Below are 25,567 nucleotides of genomic sequence, written 5' to 3'. Positions count from 1 at the left end.
GTAAAGTACAATAGTTATGTAATTTGAGGAAGTAAAGGAAGTCTTTTTGAGTTTCGACACCGTCATCAAATTGAGCTCACACAGTCACATTAAACTGCTTTGTAATTCAATCAATATAACTTGATAGTTGATAACCAAGGCCAAGAAGCTCCTTATCATTTTATATGTAAAAAATCTAATCATTAAAATATTATACTGGATTCCAACCAGCCTACTTGCGGATCTGGTAACAATCTCGTATAAAAAACACTTCCGCCAGGGTTTGAGACTTTGAATACCTCAAGGGACCCAACAAAAACAAATTTGGCTTGGGTAGAAATTTTTACTATTGTGCTATTGGTACATTTTTGCAAAATCAAAATAACTCGGCTTCTGATTGGATTAAGAAGCTCAACTTGGGCATAAAACATCTCAAGACCTCAGGTTGTTGACTTATATTGTCACGATTATTTGAGCTCTAGCAGTAGCAATTACAGAAGGCCCTATATAGCCCTAATTATAGCCGATTTTATGGAGTTGGGACCCAATAATAGTGTGATGCTGGTGGAGACCATGTGATCCCATTTGTGACTCAAATTAAAACCCCAATTTACCGTACTGTTAACTGTACTACTTTCCTTTTATCGAAGTGAACGGCAAATCGGGGTTTTAATGTATTCGGTTGACTATGAGCACTATATTGAAGCAGTAAGTACACTAGGGGGTTGCCCCCCCCCCCCCCCCCCCCTAAACTAACATAATGCCATAATTTTGGATATTTTAATGTCCAGCCTCCATCATGATCAGAAACCGAGATATTTCATATCATCTTGTATTAAGTGCGTCAATTGCTATTCTGATAGCTATGTTGGTTCGCGTGTAATTTCCAAACCGCTTAGTCAACAAAACGGTAAGAGTTAGGGGACTGGTTTTTCGGTATAATGCCGGCAAAACGCTGAGATGGTGCTCTTTATTATAACATGTATAAGGGCAGATCGATCTGAAATATATACGAGGTCTAATTCGATCACGACACTTTGCTCCTCAGTCTGGGTAAGGGAGCGATTCTACCTTGATGCTATTAACCGGCCACCCTGACATCATGCATGCTACTAACTTTAGGGAACTTTAATTGGACCACAACATTTAGTTTCGATAAATTTAGTTTCGATAAATTTAGTTTCGATAAATTTATTTCGATAAGTTTATTTCGATAAATTTATTTCGATAAATTAAGTCTGTTCTCTTCATCCTCAGTGGCAATGTTTCATAATTTTGTTTTAGGTATTTTATACTTATTCTGTCACTTGAAATTTTACAAACGTATCTCGATTGCTTGATGCAGGTTTTAGACTGAGCAGGTTTAGCAAATACGAAATTGAAATCCCGGTCGAAGATCGGGTAACACTAGTAATATATAATATGAGTAGTTCAGGGGACGTTTAAATTAAACAGCGACTAGTATCAAATTGTTCACTCCAACATCCCACCATCAGCATTCCCAGCATTCCAAAGTCTTATCCGCATTTATTTTGCTCCAATCTTCGTATCTTACATAGTGGGCTTATGTTTTAACCTTTGTAATAATGTTCTAGTTTACTGCGACACTATAACAGCACACTACAGCACACCGAGACTAAAGGGTGTGCAAATTGTAAAGAACCGCTCTGTTACTGTGTGATTTGTGAATATTCGCTGAGTTTTAAGTTTGGTTTCCGGTGATCTGTTAGAATCTAAGCTATCTTTGCAGGGTTTGGAGTAGTTGAGAAGCACTTATCAAACCACAAAAGTGCGGTTAGCTAGGCTGCCATATGTACATTTTATGATCACAAAGGTTTGCCTTGTAACATTTATTACCTCGTGCAGGGCATGACAGCATTAGTAATTCTGTTTAAGGTATAAGAGTGATATTATTGGATAAGGGATGTTTTGTAAATTAGTAACCCACTACCAAAAATATTACTATTAGGTTGTAACTGCAACTGTAATGTAAATAGCGTTCTCAAGAAATGCCTTTTTTGTTTAACACTTCCTGGCTCAAACAAACATAGGAGAAACATGACCACTCAACATTAGCAAAGTGCTGGTCAGTTTGTAGAGACAAACTTGAAAATGATAACAAAAATATTTCCTTGTGTTTGACTTACAGCATTGATGAGTCCTACTCCCGTGTACATACAGTTGTCCGCGTGTCTTTCGTCAGCTTCTGGGCATCCTGTTAAAAGTTAGAGCTAATTAAACGATAATTAGATGAATCGAGCGTTAATTAGGAAGTAAGAGAATTAATTATTCCTGCGTTTCTAATTAGAGGAGCGAGTGGGAGCTCAAGTGAAGACTATTTAGTGACACTATTATCATTACCAGACAGGGTATAATTACTCGTTATATGCAGGATAATTACTCGTTATATGCAGGATAATTACTCATGTTATCTGCAGATAATAGGATAATGAGGCAAGGTACCATCTTCTCACTAACGACCACCGGACACGGGTTTGATCTGATTTTACAGTGATCTGCCTTGATTTCTAAAAATAGCCCTTTAAACACACATGTACACGGTATCTTAGTTGACCACTGGTATACAGACCACGTACTCTTATTTTAAATTATGGATGATTAAGTACGGTATTTACTTAAATAGCTCATGTTTTAGTATAAACAGCTCGTGTACAGGTATGTCTTGGTTAAATACGGATATGGGCACTATGGATTTATTTGCTATATATTTGGCACCTTGCCAAGTGTGGCACTAATACACGTTGATAGGTACAGTATGTTTTTATAACAAAAATGTCATTAATACGCACAACCTACTACAGTAAACCCCCGATTTGCCGCGTCCCTATTTACCCTGTTTTAACAAGACTGTTCCCCCAAACTCCACGGTGGGTTTTATTGTAGTACTAGGGAGAGATCTTACATAGCCAGTATCATTATATTACTTCATATTATTGGAGGAAATAAAATCACTTCTAATTACAATTAACGTATAATGTATTTTATATAGGATATTATCACATTAATAGCCTGACAATGTGCCTGATGTAATTTTAAGTGGTATATACCTGACACTACATTGTGCACTTTAATGAGTATACGTTACAGGTGATGTATTTTATACTGTACTAACCATATTATAATATAATTAATATTGTAATAGAGTGTCTCAGAAATATTCCTCTTAATTTGTCATCAGGAAAGGTTATGGTAAATTCAAAATCGTTTACCTTAGTTCCCAAAAATTTGAGCGACGAAGAATGGCAAATAAATTACATTAATGGCACTGACTATCAATCGCCAATATTGCCTATAATATAACATTACCATCATGATTACATTATATTATTATACCATCGAATATTAATACTTGAACTTTTAGTTAAAGTTAACTTATCTTAGTATTATAATTAGTAAACTCTAATCTGATAGAAGACTAATCAAATTATTGTAAGATTGCTCACTTAACTCTATAGACTCTCAGCAACATTTTGATTGGTCCTTACCATACTTATAAAATAATTGTAACCAGTAACCAGTAACCAGTAACCAGTAACCAGTAACCAGTAACCAGTAACCAGTAACCAGTAACCAGTAACCAGTAACCAGTAACCAGTAACCAGTAACCAGTAACCAGTAACCAGTAACCAGTAACCAGTAACCAGTAACCAGTAACCAGTAACCAGTAACCAGTAACCACATACTGTACCTGATACAGCGAAGTAACAATCACCCAGGATACTGATATTCTCACAGTTGTACGCCTCAGCAACACAGTCGAATCTGCCGTACAGATCGGTTAACAGGTCCACCAGCTCAGGGGCTAGTAACTGCAGGGAACTTGGTGTTATCTTAAAAGGAGATGTACAGATAACAGGAATATCTTTCTAACGCTGCTTTGGATTACAGATAAGAATATAAGAAGATAAGAAAATTGTCAATACATGACCGCTCATCCAATTCTACCGTCGCATAGTATCCATAAAATAAACACCAGTCAAAAACACAACCCCCTCTTAACTTACCGTACTACTTATAGCAGTGAACCCCCACCCCTTACTTACATGACAGTACTACTCATAGCAGTGAACCCCCACCCCTTACTTACATGACAGTACTACTCATAGCAGTGAACCCCCCACCCCTTACTTACCGTACTAATCATAGCAGTGAACTCCCCACCCCTTACTTACCGTACTACTCATAGCAGTGAACCCCCACCCCTTACTTACCGTACTACTCATAGCAGTGAACCCCCACCCCTTACTTACCGTACTAATCATAGCAGTGAACTCCCCACCCCTTACTTACCGTACTACTCATAGCAGTGAACCCCCACCCCTTACTTACCGTACTACTCATAGCAGTGAACCCCCACCCCTTACTTACCGTACTACTCATAGCAGTGAACCCCACCCCTTACTTACCGTACTACTCATAGCAGTGAACCCCCACCCCTTACTTACCGTACTACTCATAGCAGTGAACCCCCCACCCCTTACTTACAGTACTACTCATAGCAGTGAACCCCCACCCCTTACTTACAGTACTACTCATAGCAGTGAACCCCCACCCCTTACTTACCGTACTACTCATAGCAGTGAACCCCACCCCTTACTTACAGTACTACTCATAGCAGTGAACCCCCACCCCTTACTTACAGTACTACTCATAGCAGTGAACCCCCCACCCCTTACTTACAGTACTACTCATAGCAGTGAACCCCCACCCCTTACTTACCGTACTACTCATAGCAGTGAACCCCACCCCTTACTTACCGTACTACTCATAGCAGTGAACCCCACCCCTTAGGCCCTTACTTACCGTACTACTCATAGCAGTGAACCCCCCTTACTTACCGTACGGCGTACTACTCATAGCAGTGAACCCCACCCCTTACTTACCGTACTACTCATAGGCCATAGCAGTGAACCCCACCCCTTACTTACAGTACTACTCATAGCAGTGAACCCCCACCCCTTACTTACAGTACTACTCATAGCAGTGAACCCCCCACCCCTTACTTACAGTACTACTCATAGCAGTGATCCCCACCCCTTACTTACCGTACTACTCATAGCAGTGAACCCCACCCCTTACTTACCGTACTACTCATAGCAGTGAACCCCACCCCTTAGGCCCTTACTTACCGTACTACTCATAGCAGTGAACCCCCCTTACTTACCGTACGGCGTACTACTCATAGCAGTGAACCCCCACCCCTTACTTACCGTACTACTCATAGCAGTGAACCCCACCCCTTACTTACCGTACTACTCATAGCAGTGAACCCCACCCCTTAGGCCCTTACTTGCCGTACTACTCATAGCAGTGAACCCCCCTTACTTACCGTACGGCGTACTACTCATAGCAGTGAACCCCACCCCTTACTTACCGTACTACTCATAGCAGTGAACCCCACCCCTTACTTACCGTGCTACTCATAGCAGTGAACCCCACCAGATCAGCGTACAAAATAGATACAGGCTCCATCAGGTTGATAGGTAGGTTCCTCATCATATACTCCGGGTCCTTACACAGGACTGAGTCGTGTAAAACACCACTCTCTAGGATCTGGTGACACACTGCTTCCGGCATTATGGACTTTATCAACCTGTAGAGATGGCATTATGGGGTCTTTCACATATTACGTAATCAGCCGAGGGGGGAGGGGGTTTTCAAATGATTATGCTATTGAAATTTTACCACAATAGCTATGTGTAAAACTGATTACGGAGGGGGTTAAAAATTAGCCAAACATTGATTACATAATATATGTGAACGACCCCTTATAGACTTTATTAGTCTGAACAAGTGTAAAGATGGCCTTACAGACTGTATCTTGGTAAAGCTGCATTTCTTAATAATGTGGGAACAGCTGAACAACTTTCCGTTCTCTTAATGATAGTGAAAATTATATATTTCCAGTAAAAATAGAAAATGATTTACGTAGTTTTAAACGTCTTGGAATGACTACTTTATGCACCATTAATTGTTCCAGAAACAGAGAGATCGTCTCACAAACAACAGAACCTTGAGACAAAACTACAACCATCCCGCGTGACAAAACTACGAGAGTGATCATTGTAAGTGTTAGCCACTCACTATAGTAACTACCCTTAAACCACATAACTTTGGCGGCAATAAAATACGATATAATTCCGCCAAGATGAACTGCAAGATCCAGATAATATTGCGAAGTGAAAATCCTCGCTGCAGCCTGCAAGACTGTTAACCATACTGCACTGTGCTGAGAAAATAAATTTAACTGGCAATTTATTGATTAACTATGAGACAGGTGGAATCCCAGTATTAAATTGACTGGTTTGTAACCAGTCGTGACACAGACAATGTAATCTACCAGGTCAATTACCAGCACATCGGAGTGAGAGAGAAGGTAAACATGACCGTGTATTATATGTACTTAATATAGGCTAGATAGTAGTGCACAGCTTGAACCCCCCTATAATTGTATATCTACAGCTTGAACCCCATCCTCTAATAGTATATCTACAGCTTGAACCCCATCCTATAATTGTATATCTACAGCTTGAACCCCATCCTATAATTGTATATCTACAGCTTGAACCCCATCCTATAATTGTATATCTACAGCTTGAACCCCATCCTATAATTGTGTATCTAAAGCTTGAACCCCATCCTATAATTGTATATCTACAGCTTGAACCCCATCCTATAATTGTATATCTACAGCTTGAACCCCATCCTATAATTGTGTATCTACAGCTTGAACCCCATCCTATAACACACATAACCCCGGCATGCGCAGGGATTATATTTCAATTTTTCCCGCGACGCGCGGGAAAAGTTTATAATAATTTCGAGTGCGAAGCACGAGGGATTATTATGAAAATAACCCCGACGTGCTTTAGCACGAGGGGTTATTTTGATATAACTTAAGCGTGCCGGTGTTATGTGTTATAAACCCATCCGGGTTAGTGCTAGGACCAACAAATTTGACATTTTACTCTTAATTCTAGCTATATGAGATCAGTATGGAAAATATGAAATGGAATTGGGGACTACCAAATAAATACAACTAAGGTACCATGACATTTGAAATTGGCGTTATATCTAAACATTATTCCTCAGTCAGAACGTTGAATGAATATCGATAAGGGGCGTCGAGTTTCAGTTAAGCCTGGCAAGCGATAAAAGGTGGAGCTAATAATGATATCGTGTCATGAAGTTCATCAAAGTAGACGACTATAATTGATAATACATGGCTTATATCAAACACGACAAAATTAACCGCACAAATGTAACCGTCGAGACAAGTTCTGGAACTGGCCCAAGTAATGTAAGAGTTTAGGTAATGTAAGCAGTGTGCTGGAGTTTTGCCAGCGCCTGCAATTAGACCGATACGTAGATCAAGCGTATTTATAGTTCTTACGTTAAGCCATAGGTCACGTGACATTTTTTACCATGAATGCGCGTCGTAGTAGTTAGTCACGTGATACACGTCATCAAAACACGTGACAGTGCGCGGTTGAAATTCTCATGGAATATCAAAACAAAACAAATCTTGTTGAGCCAAATTAGCGGGGCGGGATTATAGAAGCTGTGCTGGGGTTATTTATTCAGCGGGAAAAAACTAACAGCGGGAGCCGGGATTATCAGAATCTATCTAGCGGGAGCCGGGATTATCAGAATCTTATTCTAACCCGGAGGGGTTTATAATTGTATATCTACAGCTTGAATCCCATCCTATAATTGTGTATCTACAGCTTGAACCCCATCCTATAATTGTATATCTACAGCTTGAACCCCATCCTATAATTGTTATCTACAGCTTGAACCCCATCCTATAATTGTTATCTACAGCTTGAACCCCATCCTATAATTGTATATCTACAGCTTGAACGCTATCCTATAATTGTATATCTACAGATTGAACCCCATCCTATAATAATTGTATATCTCGCCCTGAACCCGTGAGAGAGACTGTGATATCATTGTGAGCCAGGGACAAAAGGATTTCGCGGCATGTACGAAATCGCGAAATTTCCCATTCTCCGCGACAAATTTTATGCATAGTTTAATATACCGCGAAATGTAATTCGCGGTATCGCGATTTTCGGCCAAAATTACCGCGAAATCCTTTTGTCCCTGTTGTGAGCTGATATCTCTCATTAATACACCCTGATAGTGGTGTTATTGGAAAAGTGGTGAAAGGTAATTACAGGGAACTATTAGCTCCTGGGTTGTAGAACACGGCATCCACTCATGATCAAATATAGGATTACAACACTAATCCTACAAATGTGCACCGAGTGGTGTGTAATTTAAATTATAAATTACAAATTGGATGTGCTGAGAGATACGGTTAGAGCCAGAGGGAATTCCTCCTCGCTGAAAACCCTGCCGCTCACCACAGACATGTTGACATGTTGAATTAAATCTGTTGCCAAACATCCCTCAAATTACTCTAAATGTACAGTACAAATTGAGCTGGCAGAAGGTTTTGGGGGGGTTGCTAGTCTTTCTTATAAAAGGGTAGTAGAGAAACAAAGTGTTGACGCTAGGCTGTACGGTAGTATACTATACTGACAGACCCATATCATCACTCCTGGTGATGCTGTTGAGTGAATTACCTCACACTTCTACCACACCGTGAACTGATTATCAGATATCGGCATTTCTTATCGAAAGGAGGCGGACTTGATGATATGCCGTTACGGTGTAGGGTAGGATAATGGAACTGCGTAATCACAGATTCTGATAAACCGGACACTTGATAAATAACAAAAAAGGGTCGTTTCACTTAAATTATTCCATCGCTTAAAACCATCAAAAAAATAAACTGAATTTTCTAAGGTAAAACTTCTAAAAGAGAATCAAAACACTTTCACTTTCACTTACACTTCTTTGAGAAGGGTTTCTCCAAGAGCATCCTGTCTACTTATCAGACTTCGACCAATCTTGTAAAACACTCGCCGCCTGAAAGAGATGTAGGTTTATAAAATAGTTTCTTTATCATGTACATAAATTGTGTGTAAGGTACAGTTATATTATATATATACTATGTGCTATATTTTCCAGATTTCTCTCTTTCTCCTTGGTTACGAATTCAAGGTTTACTCCTGCTCAATGTTAACGTCTGGACTCTGGCCCACTGCCAAGGTATCAGATTTACTATATTATAAACCCCTCCGGGATAGAATAAGATTATGATAATCCCGGCTCCCGCTAAATAGATTCTGATAATCCCGGCTCCCGCTGTTAGTTTTTTCCCGCTGAATAAATAACCCCGGCACAGCTTTTATAATCCCGCCCCGCTAATTTGGCTCAACAAGATTTGTTTTGTTTTGATATTCCATGAGAATTTCAACCGCGTACTGTCACGTGTTTTGATGACGTGTATCACGTGACTAACTACTACGACGCGCATTGGTAAAAAATGTCACGTGACCTATGGCTTAACGTAAGAACTATAAATACACTCGATCTACGTATCGGTCTAATTGCAGGCGCTGGCAAAACTCCAGCACACTACATTACTTAAACTCTTACATTAATTGGACCAGTTCCAAAACTTGTCTCGACGGTTACATTTGATTTTGTCCGGTTCGGTTAATTTTGTCGAGTTTGATATAAGCCATGTATTATAATCGTCTACTTTGATGAACTTCATGACACGATTAGATATCATTATTAGCTTTTATCGCTTGCCAGGCTTAACTCGACGCCGGCCCTTATCGATATTCATATTCATTCAACGTTCTGACTGAGGAATAGTGTTTAGATATAACGCCAATTTCAAAAGTCATAGTACCTTAGTTGTATTTATTTGGAAGTCCCCAATTCCATTTCATATTTTCCATAATGATCTCATATAGCTAGAATTAAGAGTAAAATGTCAAATTTGTTGGTCCTAGCACTAACCCGGAGGGGTTTATAACACATAACACCGGCACGCTTAAGTTATATTAAAATAACCCCTCGTGCTAAAGCACGTCGGGGTTATTTTCATAATAATCCCTCGTGCTTCGCACTCGAAATTATTATAAATTTTTCCCGCGCGTCGCGGGAAAAATTGAAATATAATCCCGCGCATGCCGGGGTTATGTGTGTTGTAATATTCTTATCACAGAGGATCAGTACATAATGTGAACAATTAACACTACAGACCACCACTACAGTACATGAGTCACAGTTTACAGTGCATTGTATTACAGTGCACAGTTTACAGTGCATTGTATTACAGTGCACAGTTTACAGTGCATTGTATTACAGTGCACAGTTTACAGTGCATTGTATTACAGTGCACAGTTTACAGTGCATTGTATTACAGTGCACAGTTTACAGTGCATTGTATACAATATTAAAAAGTCCCCCGCAGTGCTAGATACTTAATATTGGTGTAGTAATTGGGGCTGATGCCCCCTTTTGTCGGTGATAACCCCCTTTGTAGAGATAGACCCTTTGTTAATGAGCCAGGGTAGGATTATAATAGCGGGTACACTGTTCAGGTCATAATAATTGGTATCATTTAGGGACTACAATACTTATCCTACTTAGTTTATTAATTGCTTTTTAAGGATCACAATACTTACATTACTTTGATTATTCATTGTTATTAAGGTTAATCAGTAGTCGGACCAAGTTGTTCATCTCTAAAACAGGCTCATATAACTATGCATATAACTATGCATATAAATTATTATGCATATAAATTATTATGCATGCTCTGCATAATTTAATATCTGGTTCATTCACCCGGTTACAATGAAGCTAAGACTGAGAAATAGCCGCCAGCCGGGTTATATGGCCGACTCCTCGACGGTGTCTGATCATCCCGGTCTAAATATTACTGAATATCGTATCGCGTGTATGACTAAGTCTACCAAACTTGCGCTTTGACTGCGATATTAAACCAAGCAAGAATTAGAGTTAGGGGATTGGTTGCTCGATTTGCGTGAGAAAGCGTCATTACAAAATTAAAGGGCCCAGGTGAGGCCTTCTTTAGAATTTAGTGTGCGATCAAAGAGCATGTAGCTAGCGTATTGACAATATATTATTATACACGTGTTAATTGTTTACTGTACACCCACACTACACATTAGTGATATTGAGAGGGCCCAACCCCTAGTTTTACTATTTACAGTACAATGTGCTTGCATATAATCATCAGACAATGTACTTCCTGCTCCTTTATCAAATATATTATATTCTACAATCTACCCACCTCACACGAACCTTTACAACCACGTGCTCACGTGCTGCTCACACTATAAAAAAACGTACAATATAAAACAGCTTCTAGTTTAACCTGCAGAGTTTAGTTCCAGAACCTTCTGGGGGCTAAACGTGTCAGTTATCGATTGGAGATTATAACCCCGCCAGAGACGAAGAGAGCGTTCCTGTCGCAGTCGGTAGTGGTGGGGACGTGACGCACGTGTGCTAGCGATTGATCGATCAGCTTGCAACTCAGCCAATCAGTGGGCAGCATCAGCCAATCTAATATAAAATCACTGGCACGTGTCCAAACAAACGTGCGTCATCTCTCCACCCATTATCCACGTTCACATTGGTTTCGCTAATTTCTAGGTTTATTCAACCTTTAGTTACCACTGTTCGCGTCTAATCCTATTGCTGTGATTCTTATCCTTCATGTAAATGAGTTTGGTGTCAGCAATTATCCTTCTACCACCTACAACAAGAGCCTGTAACCAGCACCACGGACAAAGGATACTCAGAATCTCAACAACTCAGAAGATACTGTCTGCCATACTCATAGAATCGGGCTAACTCTATTCACAGGTTAGTCAGGCAGTGGCCCACACTCTGTTGATATCTCTTTAGGGAGATTTGAGGTCTCTCAACCTTACTTAGTTGAGTGTGTCCCATAACCAAGCATCTTGCCTAGAAGTCCAGCGTTATATATTATTATAATGATCCTGGACCTAAGTGTAGCTCTAGATAACAAAACAAAACAAAAATATTACTATAATGATTTATCTCTGAATATTATCCTATACATGTTTAATATAATATAAACTTTGCAATAAGTTTCCCCCGATTGTCCGATTAACAATATACTCCAAGTAATTTTAAAATCTGGGCCCATTATACAATACACGGATCAGTGAAGGCTGCACCGGCTGTGGTGCAGTGCTTGACTTCCCTCATTTGCCGCAGAAAGCTGTATCTTACAGTGTATCCGGAGAAATGTCTTTAAGTGGGCGGGAGGTATAATGAGCATTGAGCAACAGTATTCAAACCAACACAATATCTGTTAAATCCTTTTCATATCCAAGATCGAAGGTGAGTTTAAATCAACTATTTGTTGAACTCCGACAATACGAGTTGATATTTGGGGATCTAATCATATAGCTTCTGATCATAATAATGATGATCTTGATAACGTAAGTATCAAGTGATAATTATATGGACTCCTTGATACCAGTCACTAGAAAATATGTTCACACGTGCGATCCCAAAACCAAGGTTATTTTGTGAAGGAGTACACGTGCTGGTTACATGGTATCTAGTTGAGCCGTGTATATCAGGGTGCTATCTCTACACAATAGGCACCCTAGTACAAGAGCCGGCAGTGTAAGTCGAAGCACCTGTAATTAGTACACACTGTTCAGTGTTCAAGGTATTGCAATTCTGCAGAAGTTTTAAATGTCAGCTTGGTGAGCAGCCCGGCAGATCACTAGTAGTTCAACATTTACATTTCAGTATTATTAATATAACAGCAGCAAACATTGTCCTATTTGAATATTAAAAATCTAGCTATATATAGATCTGAACAATTATCCTCATTCATCCTGCACCTTGGTCCTGGTATTATGGTTTAACGTATCACGCTGTATTACAACAATACAACTCATGATAGCACCTCAGCCTTATGAGTTATGACAATGTATTCAAGTTAACTCATATCTATGACAATATCATAACTCAAAGCACCGACTAATTTTACTTTGACAGCTCCAGACATGCTCTTTAAAACATGTCATGGAGGCTGAGACAAGCAGTATCTTGCAAAGTGCGGTATATCAGGGGGCAACTTGAAGTTAACCTACACTATTCCTATACTACTCACTAAGCTAATTGCTACACTACTTGCTATTCAGTTTTAGTGGAATCCAACATTTAATTGTTTTCTGTAGTACTTTATATTCACCCAATTTGCGTAACGTTCCCGCGTTTTAATGGGGAGACACGTGATCAACCCGCACTGCGTGGTGGAACTCATTATTTCAGGTTTTAATCATGTTTTGGAAAGATAAGTAAAAACGGCTGGTTTTGGGTTACAGAGAATGTTTGCGTTGAGTATAACGCAATGACAAAGATAAGAAAGTTCATGAATCTAGAGTATTGGATGTCGCACTTTGCTGAACTGTTTGACATTTGCTTGATATGAGAATTGTAACGCTTGTAACGGCGCTTGTAGCGCTGGTTTTTGTAACCGTTACAACAGCTGATGAGCCCGATATTGATATAAATCACGCAGATGTGGACACGTAAGTTGGAACTAAAGTCTAGGAGATTTATTTTGAATTGAGATTAATTATTCCAAAACAATCAGTAGATTAATACGCACATAATATTGAAAAATACTTTTGGTTTTGCCGTTCAAGAAATTTGATTTGATTGGATTACAAAAACACGTAGCTTTTGTTAAAGCTTGTTTCAAAAATATGTTTCAAAAGGGTGGCCTTCTGCGCTTAAAACGTTTAAACAGAGTGGTATCGGGTGAGCGTGAGGTCGATAAATCAAAGTATTTTTCCCTACTCCATAATTTTAACCAAACGGTTGACAATTTACAGACCACAATTCACTCAGCTTTGCGAACGTCACACAAGTTTGAACTCTAGATATTATTAAAAAGTATTAGCCAGAAAGACAGCCCACCTTGATCAATATTTCATTCAATAAGCTAATAAAACCCAGATATTTTATCTTATTACACTAACTAATATATCTGACTAGCGTGCAGCTGTCCTAATATTCCTCTCTCTCTCTCCACGTACTTAGGCCGTCAGATGAGAAGGTTCCAGGACACGAAGGAACTATAACGGTCCACGTGGTGGCTCACACTCATGACGATGTTGGGTGGCTCAAGACCGTGGATCAGTACTACTACGGGTCTAAAGATGATATCTACAAGGGTGGGGTGAGTTTCACAAGGGTGGGGCGAGTTTCACAAGGGTGGGGTGAGTTTCACAAGGTTGGGGTGAGTTTCACAAGGGTGGGGTGAGTTTCACAAGGGTGGGGTGAGTTTCACAAGGGTGGGGTGAGTTTCACAAGGGTGGGGTGAGTTTCACAAGGTTGGGGTGAGTTTCACAAGGGTGGGGTGAGTTTCACAAGGGTGGGGTGAGTTTCGCAAGGGTGGGGTGAGTTCACAAGGGTGGGGTGAGTTTCACAAGGGTGGGGTGAGTTTCGCAAGGGTGGGGTGAGTTTCGCAAGGGTGGGGTGAGTTTCACAAGGGTGGGGTGAGTCTAACAAGGGTGGGGTGAGTTTCACAAGGGTGGGGTGAGTTTCACAAGGGAGGGGTGAGTTTCACAAGGGAGGGGTGAGTTTTACAAGGGAGGGGTGAGTTTCACAAGGGTGGGGTGAGTTTCACAAGGGTGGGGTGAGTTTCACAAGGGTGGGGTGAGTTTCACAAGGTTGGGGTGAGTTTCACAAGGCTGGGGTGAGTTTCACAAGGGTGGGGTGAGTTTCACAAGGGTGGGGTGAGTTTCACAAGGGTGGGGTGAGTTTCACAAGGGTGGGGTGAGTTTCACAAGGTTGGGGTGAGTTTCACAAGGGTGGGGTGAGTTTCACAAGGGTGGGGTGAGTCTTACAAGGGTGGGGTGAGTTTCACAAGGGTGGGGTGAGTTTCACAAGGGTGGGGTGAGTTTTGCAAGGGTGGGGTGAGTTTCACAAGGGTGGGGTGAGTTTCACAAGGGTGGGGTGAGTTTCACAAGGGTGGGGTGAGTTTCACAAGGGTGGGGTGAATTTCACAAGGGTGGGGTGGGTCTAACAAGGGCGGGGTGAGTTTCACAAGGGCGGGGTGAGTTTCACAAGGGTGGTTTGAGTCTCACAAGGGCGGGCTGAGTCTCACAAAGGAGGGGGAAATCTCACAAGAGTGGGGTGAGTCTCTCAAAGGAGGGGGAAAGTCTCACGGGTCACATTTTAATATGAACCTACAATGTTGGTGCTGCTGATATGCTTACATTTTTGGATACCTTACTCGGGAATATTATAGCGGGTTAATTTATGACTGGGAAAATTAATAACCGGTAAAAATATGGCGGAATTTCCCAAAACCCGCCAAATTATCCCGGTCATGTATTTACCGGTGGCCGACCTTTCAAGTTTTTTTTTCAGAGGTCAACAAATTTTCAACCGAAATTTCTGTTTTTGTTACTTGTTAAAGAAGTTATTTCAATTTACAGTTACTGATATTACTCAGAAATAGAAAAAAAAGACACGTCTAGTATTTAAAGGAAAATAAATCTATAGCAATAATAAGTCAAATCTTCATTAAAGCGTATTCTCATTCTCATTATCGCTAATGTCCCCTCCATCATCATTATTGATATCCCCCTGCTGCTGACCGTCAAATTCGAAGTTGTATTGTTGTCTTAACAAGACTTTCATTTTGTCCGCTAATGGGGCTACTGCTCTGAAGGTCAGCCGGAGCTTAATTTCCTACCCACCGCTTGGTATTGGGGAACGTCTTGGCTTTGCATCTTCAGCTGCTCCAGTAATCAATCCACCGTGGACCATGAAATAGTGGCACAGTTTACTCACTTCATGGGCAAGAAAAGTGAGAATCACGGTCCACCCTGAAATCTGATTTCTATAACCAAATTGTGATTTTTATAACGAAATTATGGTAGCAACCGCCAATAAAGTTACAGCCCTCCATCCACTGCTTCAAAAGTCTTCTCTAGCACATATGAGACTTCAGGTAAAATATGATGATCACCACCCCCTTGGAACCCCATAATCTGAGTCGGCGGGTTTTTTTATGACTGGTGAAATTTTTGACCGGGAAAAATATGGCGGAATCTTCCAAAACCCACCACTTTATCCCGGTTATAATAATCCCGAGTAAGGTAGACCTTAGCATTGTAATGGGGAGGCCGGGAGGGATGATTATAAGACTTGCCAGGTTTTCTTCAGAATAAATCATTCTCGAGATGGTTTTTCTGTACAATATCGATCATTTGAACCACAGTTTCAATAAGCTAGTTTCTTCCAGGTACAGTACATAATAGACACTGTCATAGAGCAGCTGGTAAAGGATCCTAAGAAGAAGTTTATCTACGTGGAGATAGCGTTCTTTAAGAGATGGTGGGAGGAACAAGACAAGGAGACCAGACAGCAGGTCAGGAACCTGGTCAAGGGGGGACAGCTCGAGTTCATCAACGCGGGGTTAGTCTCAGACAAATATATATTATAACTTCTTATAACGGGAATCATGATTTTCTTCTATGTTTGTATAATAATATTAAGTAGATGATGGACTTTTACAATATTATTGTAGTTAAACCATGTCCAGGTACTGTATGAACGATGAAGCGAGTGTTCACTACGCAGCAACAATAGACCAGATGAGTGAAGGACTGATGTGGTTACAGAGGGAGGTTGGAGGACCTGACTATGATGTTACCCCCACCATCGCTTGGCAGGTCAGATAGTATAACACTGCTCCAAATCTTTCAAATCAAAATTCTTTGCAGTCAAGTACTGCTCAGTGTGGTCGTGAATTTTTCTTAGTTCTTAAGTTGTTTGCGTCATCCTCAAGTCTCTGAGACTTTTTCTCAGCTGAAGTTGTTGTACTGTTGTATCTATCATCACTCCGCGAAATTCTCTGTTTTTGTCTTTTTGTGTGTTTTTTGTATTCTCACAGTCTCACCTCATTGCTGAAACCTATTCAATCTAGATAGATCCGTTTGGACACAGTTCAGCACACGCAGCTCTCAGTGCTCAGATGGGTATGAAGGGACTATTCTTTGCTAGGATGCATTATCAGGACTATGATAAAAGAAAGAGGAACAAAGAGTGAGTAATCAGTAAACATACAATATATTGTGTGTAACAATATATTATATCTCATTCATCTTGCTTGCTTAATCAATTTGGCAACTTTTAAGTACCCTAAAGCCGTATAAGTGCTCTAGTAGCAATCAAATCAAACAATGCAAATGTATTATTGTATTTTGTAATATAATGTTCTATTCACTCTATTGCTGCGGAAACAAATCACAGTATGACCATGAGAGAACAACACTTTCAGTCTAGAATTTAACTGGAAAGTGGAAAATGGGAACTTGTTCACCGGTGTCCTGTATCGACACTACAATGCACCCCCAAGGTTTAACTTCGACCGTAGAGGGGTTGACCCCCCAATGGTCAGGAACCCCCAATCTCCTGAGTACAATATCCCAGAGAGAGTTGAGGACTTTGTTTCTTATTTGGAGGAACAGGTTATTTTTGTTGGGTGTCGTGAGAAAATAGGGCTTAATGGCCTTCTTGGATGCAACGGCAGACACCATGTAAAATGTAAACTGTAAACTGACTTTCAACAATAATTGTTAAGACCACAATACGTGATATTATGTCACACCACGTGATATTATGTCACACCACGTGATATTATGTCACACCACGTGATATTATGTCACACCATGTGATATTATGTCACACCACGTGATATTATGTCACACCACGTGATATTATGTCACACTTCCCCAGTCTAGAATACCGGTGGCTGAGCATGGAGAGTGACACCTCAATCTTCACACACGTTATGTGGGATATGTATTGGGCACCCTCCGGTTTCTGTTTCGATACAGCCTGTAGCGACCCCGCCCACCCCTGCAGATTTCGTCGATTTCAGGTGCCGACAGGACCATAAAAATTAAAAGCAAACTTAAATTTTCGCCCCTAAAATCGAGCGCTTTCTGCGCAAAAAATTGACCTCAACAGAAAAAATTAAACATGGCTTCAAATCCAAATTTGAACCAGAGATTTTTCACTTCCTCTCGATAAACTCAATTTTCAACCCAAAATAAAGTCTCAAAGGGGGAAATTACTCAGGTCAGGATTGTAGGCAATGATTATGCCAAACCATACATTTTTGTAAATTCATTAAACTTTCAATTTAGCCTAAAACACCCTATAATTTCGCAAAATTTTCCCCCCTAGCCCCCGCCAATGGGGTCCGCCCCCAGACCCCTGCCACAGCTTGCAGCTCCGCTCGCCGACAGCCCCCCCCCCCCCCCCCCCAAAGAAAAATCTTGGCTACGTGCCTGAGCAAAATATAGGTTTAGGGCTTTTCAGATGATTTGGCTCCTCAACAGATACCGACGTACATAACGGTCAATATGTAGTTTAGGTTTACCTGGCCCGTAGGTTACGAATGTGCCCGAGGAGAAAAAAAAAGCAAACTTAAGAAGATTTCTCGGGAACTTAAAAGTTCACCTCAAAACGAAATCTGCACCTATGACCCCGCCATGGTTACCAACAAGGACAGCCCCGAGTATAACGTATTTCAGAGGGTACAGGATATGATATGAATCAAAAATGCAAATGTATTATTGTATTTTGTAATACAATGGTCTATTCACTCTATTGCTGCGGAAACAAAGCACAGTATGACCATGAGAGAACAACACTTTCAGTCTAGAATTTAACTGGAAAGTGGAAAATGGGAACTTGTTCACCGGTGTCCTGTATCGACAACACTACAATGCACCCCCAGGATTTGACTTCGACCGTAGAAGGGCTGACCCCCCAATGGTCAGGAACCCTCAATCTCCTGAGTACAACATTCCAGAGAGAGTTGAGGACTTTGTTTCTTATTTGGAGGAACAGGTTATTTTTGTTGGGTATCGTGAGACGGATGCAACGGCAGACACCATGTAAAATTCTTCAACAAGAAGTTGTAAGACCAAAATACGTGTCATGACGTCACGCCACATAATATAACGTCACGCCACGTGTCATGACATCACACTTCCCCAGTCTAGAATACCGGTGGCTGAGCATGGAGAGTGACACCTCAATCTTCACACACGTTATGTGGGATATGTATTGGGCACCCTCCGGTTTCTGTTTCGATACAGCCTGTAACGACCCCGCCATGGTTACCAACAAGGACAGCCCCGAGTATAACGTATTTCAGAGGGTACAGGATATGATTGATTATCTTACAGAACAGGTTCCTAATCGTATAACTGTATCAGATAAAAACAATAATATGGGATGTACCAGCTAGCACTTTATGGAGGGTCACCCCCTTTAACTTTCCCATATTTCCCGCCCCTATAAAAATCCTACGTTCTCAGCCTGGAATTCCGCTGGGTGATTGAAGAAGAGAACAGCTCAATATTTACGAGTGTAGTCTATTACCGATACGAGGGTCCTGATGGGTTCTGTTTTGATACGAACTGTAAAGACCCTCCAATAGTAACTAACAGAGCATCTCCCGAATACAATGTTGTAGCTCGATCTGAACTCTTGCTCAGCTACATGAGGCAACAGGTCAGTCTCTAAAGTTACCATCTTTAGAGTTGCCATCACGTGGTGTGGTGTCACGTGGTGTGATGGCATGTCACGTGTAATGTAAAATAAGCCAAAACATTCATTTTATCTTCTGTACAGTGTCTGCTGGTGCATCCTATACACTGATGATAAAACGTGTTGCCAATAAAGTAATAATAACTGAAATTACATCAAGATCGCAGCCTGATTGGTTTTGAAACCTTCTGATTCTGTTCGTATCATTCATAATTGTAACAAAACTACAAAAGTATTTACCAATAAGCAACGTGGTCAATGAAACTTATACATAAAACTATATCTCAAATATTTCCAGGTAACAATTAAAGTTAAATATCTGAAACACATCCCCTCAGTCATCCCACTACAGAAGTGGTAACATAATGCTGACCATGGGAGGGGACTTCTGCTACCAGAACGCCCACAAGTACTTCAAAAACCTGGACATCTTAATGGACTACGTTAACGCCAACACAACCAACAACGGCTTCAAGATGATCTACTCCACCCCTTCTCAGTACATGGACGCTGTTCTCAAATCTATTGGTAAAGATTAATATTGTCAGTTTTAGAGCAAGTCAGCACTCAGCATCATGTTTATTCTGTTGGGCTTAAGGGGGCCGGGGGGTCCCCCTTAAGGGACTCTTTTTTCAGAGTCAGTTATTGCTCCTTAACCAGACCACATACCGTCACGTGACCACTACTCCCGTAGGAGGGCTACAAAATAAAACGGACGATCTGTTCCCGTACGCTGACGGTCCCCACTCTTACTGGACTGGTTACTTCACCTCTCGCCCCACCCTAAAAGGGTATGTCCGGGACTGTAACAATGTGTTGCAGGTGTGTAAGCACGTGGAGGCAGCAGCAGCACCTGGTGACAAGTTGGGGGCTACTTCTGAGCTACTCAGACTGGCTATGGGGGTCTCTCAGCACCACGATGCAGTCAGTGGAACCAGCAAACAGGTTAGTGACCAGTAAGTGACCAGTTAGTGACCAGCAAACAGGTTAGTGATCTAATAGCCACAAGAAATTGGGGGTTTAGAAACTTCTAGAAGATGGGTTTTAATACCATTTCGTTTCAACAATCAACAAGTTATATAGTTGACGTTGTAGTGACGCCTTCAGAAATATTCCACCATCATGTTGATTTATCACTTATCATTGTGACGTTGTGATTTCCCGTGAGAATAAATGATTCTCGCGAGAAATTAGAAGGCCTTAATACCGATGCAGATGCACATGCCCATTTTTCATCTTTTTTCGGTAAAAATTGAAGAATTGAAAAATAAATATTCCTGATATTATATACCATACTCTATTAAGCTGAAATATAGCTGTACTTGCTAATTATAGGAATAGAAGGCAAACACGATGGTAATGTTTATTTTCATCACAATTCAATTTATAACTGTTTAAGTCCATGCCCATCGATGCCCTTTTTATGGATGACGCACAACTATTTTAGGATAAGATCATTTAACAATAAGTTGACGTCACAACCTTATACCATAAGTTCGACACTGCTTTGTTCAAATTTCCGAAAATGCCAGTTATACTTTGAATTGCACAAACACACGAAAGAAAAAACGAACAAACACACGAACAAACCCACGAACAAACACACGAACAACCACACGAACAAACACACGAACAAACAAACGAACAAACACACTATTCCCAGCACGTAGCGGACGACTACGCTAGAAGACTAGCTGCGGGTCAGACAGAATGTGAAACACTGATTACTAAAGGCCTGAAGATGAAGTCAGTGTACACTGGCAAGTTACACGCTTGTCGGTTACTAAACGAGAGTTACTGTGAGGTTACTCAGGATGGTAACCGCAGTCTCACTATTGTTGTGTACAATGCCAGGTGCGTGGTTTTATTAAGTTCGGATTATTCTGATTTCTTTTTTCATATAAATAAGCACGAGTAATAAGTTTGACTAACGTCAACGACTTCTGTCTTCTTCATTGTTCGCAATAATTTTATCTATGTATCAGGCGTGTGACCCTACAATTATCATAACCCACTATTTTATTATACATATACCCACAGGGTAACTCCACGAATAGAGTACATCAGAATACCTCTAACCCACCCCCACTACCACGCTGTTAACCTGGTTACACAACAGTACATGCCAGTAGAGTACCTCCGTGTCAGCGCTGCCACTAGAGCTCTCAACCCTGACTCTCTACCACTAGAGGGGGTGTTCAGAGCTGAGCTTCCACCTCTCGGCTTCGCCTCATTCGAACTGAGAGTGTCTCTAAACCATGTGGGACGAGTACTGAAGAGTGTGCCAGTTTACTACGGGGAGGATCTAATGGTGGAGTCCCAGATTTACAAGGTGTATTTTGACAGTAGGACCGGCGCTATGAAGATGATAACTAATAAGCTAGCTGGGCTGAGTGGGAGAAGTGACAAACTTACTCAGAGATTCATGGAGTACAGTTCTAGTCCTGGTGATAAAGTGGACAACCAACCCTCTGGTAAGTACAGTTGTAGTCCTGGTGATAAAGTGGACAACCAACCCTCTGGTAAGTACAGTTCTAGTCCTGGTGATAAAGTGGACAACCAACCCTCTGGTAAGTACAGTTGTAGTCCTGGTGATAAAGTGGACAACCAACCCTCTGGTAAGTACAGTTCTAGTCCTGGTGATAAAGTGGACAACCAACCCTCTGGTAAGTACTGTTCTAGTCCTGGTGATAAAGTGGACAACCAACCCTCTGGTAAGTACAGTTCTAGTCCTGGTGATAAAGTGGACAACCAACCCTCTGGTAAGTACAGTTCTAGTCCTGGTGATAAAGTGGACAACCAACCCTCTGGTAAGTACAGTTCTAGTCCTGGTGATAAAGTGGACAACCAACCCTCTGGTAAGTACAGTTCTAGTCCTGGTGATAAAGTAGACAACCAACCCTCTGGTAAGTACAGTTCTAGTCCTGGTGATAAAGTGGACAACCAACCCTCTGGTAAGTACAGTTCTAGTCCTGGTGATAAAGTGGACAACCAACCCTCTGGTAAGTACAGTTCTAGTCCTGGTGATAAAGTGGACAACCAACCCTCTGGTAAGTACTGTTCTAGTCCTGGTGATAAAGTGGACAACCAAACGTCTGGTAAGTACAGTTGTAGTCCTGGTGATAAAGTGGACAACCAACCCTCTGGTAAGTACTGTTCTAGTCCTGGTAAGTACAGTTCTAGTTCTGATTAATAAGCAGTACTTTATTAACAGCTGACACCCTTTAGTATAATAAATTGCAGGAGCGTACATATTCAGACCACTGAACAACTCACCCGACGACCTAGGAGACCCCATACTGACGGACTACATACCTGGGGAACTGTTCACTGAAGTCTGGCAAACATTCGACGACTGGATTACCCAGGTTAATAGAGGACAATTTATTTTATAATATTAATAAATATGATTTATTTATTTATATTATTCGATTTCATTGACAACATTCAACAATACCGATTAATAATTCAGATACAAATATCATGTTTGTTTCGTCTAGTTGCAATATTGTCTGATGTGGTCACGTGTTGTGACGTCACACTCTGTCACGTGTTGTGACGTCACACTCTGGCAAGTGTTGTGACGTCACTCTCTGTCACGTGTTGTGACGTCACTCTCTGGCAAGTGTTGTGACGTCACACTCTGACACGTGTTGTGACGTCACACTCTGACACGTAATAACCCAGGTAACAAGAATATACTACGATAAGTTCCACATAGAAGTAGAGTGGACAGTTGGTCCTATCCCTCTAGATCATGGCAGGGAGATAATAACACGGTACGATACTAGTCTAGCTACTAACAAGACTTTCTACACGGACAGTAACGGTAAGTAGGAGTCAGTAACGGTAAGTAGCAGGTAGTTTTTCAACAATTCCACTAATAAACCTCACATTTGTGTACTTTCTAACTCTACTGTTTATCAATAACCCTGACGAGTTACCCGGTTCAGGTAGAGAGATGGTTGAAAGAGTGTTAAACAAGCAGCCTACCTGGGATCTGACGGTTACGGAGCCTATAGCGGGGAACTACTACCCAGTCAACACGCGCGCTACTATAGTAGACAGTGCGCGCGGAATGCAGCTGACTGTTCTGACTGACAGAAGTCAGGGGGCTGCCAGTCTCGGAGACGGACAGGTATTTAATATGGTCTCACAGAGACTACCAGGTATTTAATATGGTGGTCTCACAGAGACATTCACTTTTAGTGACTTTAACAAAACATCAGAGAAAGAGGGATCCAACCCGTAGTAACCCGTAGTAACCAGTAGTAACCATTATTAACCAATACTCAATAGTAACCTTATACCAGATCCCAACAGGTGGAGTTTATGGTACACAGGCGGATACTAAATGATGATCACAGAGGAGTAGGTGAACCCCTTAACGAGACTGCTAATGGTAGAGGGCTGATAGTGCGGGGGAGGCACTGGCTGTTCTACTCAGATACTATCTCTTATCACATGCACCGAGATGTTGGTCTGGACTTGTTTTACAAACCCACTGTTGTTATTGGAAACGAGGGAGGAATTGAGGTTAGCAGCTTCGCAATAACATCTTTACAAACATCAGCTTTCACCTTTCACCCGGACACTCTACTTTGCTGCATTATAGAATCTATAATAAATATGTAGAGATGTAGAGATGTAAATTGTAGAGATGTAGTCTGATGAGATGTAGAGATGTAAATTGTAGAGATGTAGTCTGATGAGATGTAGAGATGTAGAGATGTAAATTGTAGAGATGTAGTCTGATGAGATGTAGAGATGTAGAGATGTAAATTGTAGAGATGTAGTCTGATGAGATGTAGAGATGTAGAGATGTAAATTGTAGAGATGTAGTCTGATGAGATGTAGAGATGTAGAGATGTAAATTGTAGATACATGACGTTTCTACCTTACAGGTGCCTACATGGAACTTCTACAAGAGCGCGACCCCAGCAAGCCAATACCTGAACATAGTGACCCTGCAGAAGATACCCTCTGTAAACGGGACGGATCTGTTAGTGAGACTGGAGAATACTTTACCTGGGTCTGAGGGAGGCAAACCTATTACTGTCAAGTTGGATGATATATTTGGAGTGGAGGGTAACTTCAACGGATATCAGGTAAGAGGACATAGCGTTATTTATGCGATCTATTATGTAATAATATTATTACCATAGTGAAAACAGTTTATAATTTAATAGGATTCGTAAACTTCCCAAGACAATTTAAAGCTAATAATTGATTTCAGTCAGCTATATAAGGATTTTAAAAGATATTCAAATTTTCTGATATTTATGACTCCCTATAATTAGTTACGTAACTAAAAAGAGTCGCCTCCCCCACAGGAGCTTGGCTTAGCAGCAGACAGAGATATAAAGAAAGTTGTAGATTACAAATCTCACACCCAACATGACGACGCTGCCAAGCACACTATTGAACTCCAGCCCTTCCAGATACGGACCTTCATTCTCAACTTCAATAGCACCGAGACTATGTTCTAGTCACGTGGTGTGTGACGTCACGTGGTGTTACGTGTGACGTGAGTGACGTCATACATTTTATGAGATTTCCGAGACTGATTTATTGCGGGACTCCGGGAGTAAACTATATCCGATTATTTTCGAGTACACTGCCAGTGTTGTCGGAGCCTGCTTGTACTACATAATATTGCGGTTGATTTATGTTTTATTGTGTAACATATTGTATTGTACGTCTGATATATTAACATGTGCATACATCATTATTATTATAACTTTAAAGTTTCACATTCCTTTTACTGAGTTTACAGCTATTTGCAATTTGATAATATTACAGTAAAACCTCTGTATACTGTGCCTCTCTATACCGGGTACCTCGATATACCGAGCCTCTTCTTTTCCCCAAAGTTTTGGTCAATTAGCCCGTGATTTGATATTTTCAGAAAGTAATGCGATTTTTCAGTGGTCACATTTGATTTGGTGGTAAAATGAGTAGATATTGAGCTGTATTTCATCGCTATACGACACAATACTTGCACATAAGGCTAAAGAGTAAAGGGGTATATCAGAGTCAT

At 40.9% G+C, this 25,567-nt stretch overlaps 2 protein-coding genes across 4 annotated transcripts in view; one reads left to right on the top strand and one right to left on the bottom strand.

Moving 5' to 3' along the window:
- Positions 1-25,567, bottom strand: part of LOC134813455 (adenylate cyclase type 8-like) — an 89,014-nt gene that overhangs the window by 34,658 nt on the left and 28,789 nt on the right. For both annotated transcript variants that reach the window (XM_063821249.1, XM_063821250.1), the window contains exons 9-12: positions 8,863-8,940; positions 5,413-5,593; positions 3,689-3,809; positions 2,127-2,194 (exon numbers count right to left, since the gene is read on the bottom strand). In XM_063821249.1, coding sequence (XP_063677319.1) covers positions 2,127-2,194; positions 3,689-3,809; positions 5,413-5,593; positions 8,863-8,940 — 448 coding nt within the window. The remainder of the gene's footprint in view (positions 1-2,126; positions 2,195-3,688; positions 3,810-5,412; positions 5,594-8,862; positions 8,941-25,567) is intronic.
- LOC134813456 (lysosomal alpha-mannosidase-like) lies at positions 13,333-25,279 on the top strand. 2 transcript variants are annotated; one of them, XM_063821252.1, is made up of 16 exons: positions 13,333-13,475; positions 13,990-14,128; positions 16,205-16,377; positions 16,505-16,634; positions 16,889-17,007; positions 18,630-18,822; positions 19,866-20,055; positions 20,222-20,472; positions 21,191-21,381; positions 21,568-22,001; positions 22,771-22,895; positions 23,215-23,356; positions 23,481-23,665; positions 23,851-24,063; positions 24,432-24,635; positions 24,861-25,279. In XM_063821252.1, the coding sequence occupies exons 1-16, from the start codon at positions 13,372-13,374 to the stop codon at positions 25,014-25,016; spliced, it is 2,949 nt and encodes a 982-aa protein (XP_063677322.1). In that variant the 5' UTR covers positions 13,333-13,371; the 3' UTR covers positions 25,017-25,279. The 2 variants fall into 2 exon arrangements, with proteins under 2 accessions (XP_063677322.1, XP_063677321.1); XM_063821251.1 differs by lacking the exon at positions 18,630-18,822 and adding an exon at positions 19,296-19,491 and having other exon boundaries at positions 13,341-13,475.

The sequence above is a fragment of the Bolinopsis microptera genome, chromosome 3 (assembly GCF_026151205.1).
Source record: "Bolinopsis microptera isolate Bmic1 chromosome 3, MBARI_Bmic_1.0, whole genome shotgun sequence".
Classification (NCBI taxonomy): Eukaryota; Metazoa; Ctenophora; class Tentaculata; order Lobata; family Bolinopsidae; genus Bolinopsis; species Bolinopsis microptera.
The sequence above is the reverse complement of the archived record's forward strand: the minus strand, read 5'-3'. Positions and strand labels throughout refer to the sequence as shown.

Excerpts from the sequence above, each read along its gene's own strand:
- LOC134813456 (XM_063821251.1), top strand. The coding sequence starts at position 13,372 with ATGAGAATTGTAACGCTTGTAACGGCGCTTGTAGCGCTGGTTTTTGTA. Across the intron at positions 13,476-13,989 it reads AATCACGCAGATGTGGACAC|GCCGTCAGATGAGAAGGTTC; the intron begins GTAAGTTGGAAC and ends CCACGTACTTAG. Across the intron at positions 20,056-20,221 it reads CGCTGTTCTCAAATCTATTG|GAGGGCTACAAAATAAAACG; the intron begins GTAAAGATTAAT and ends CTACTCCCGTAG.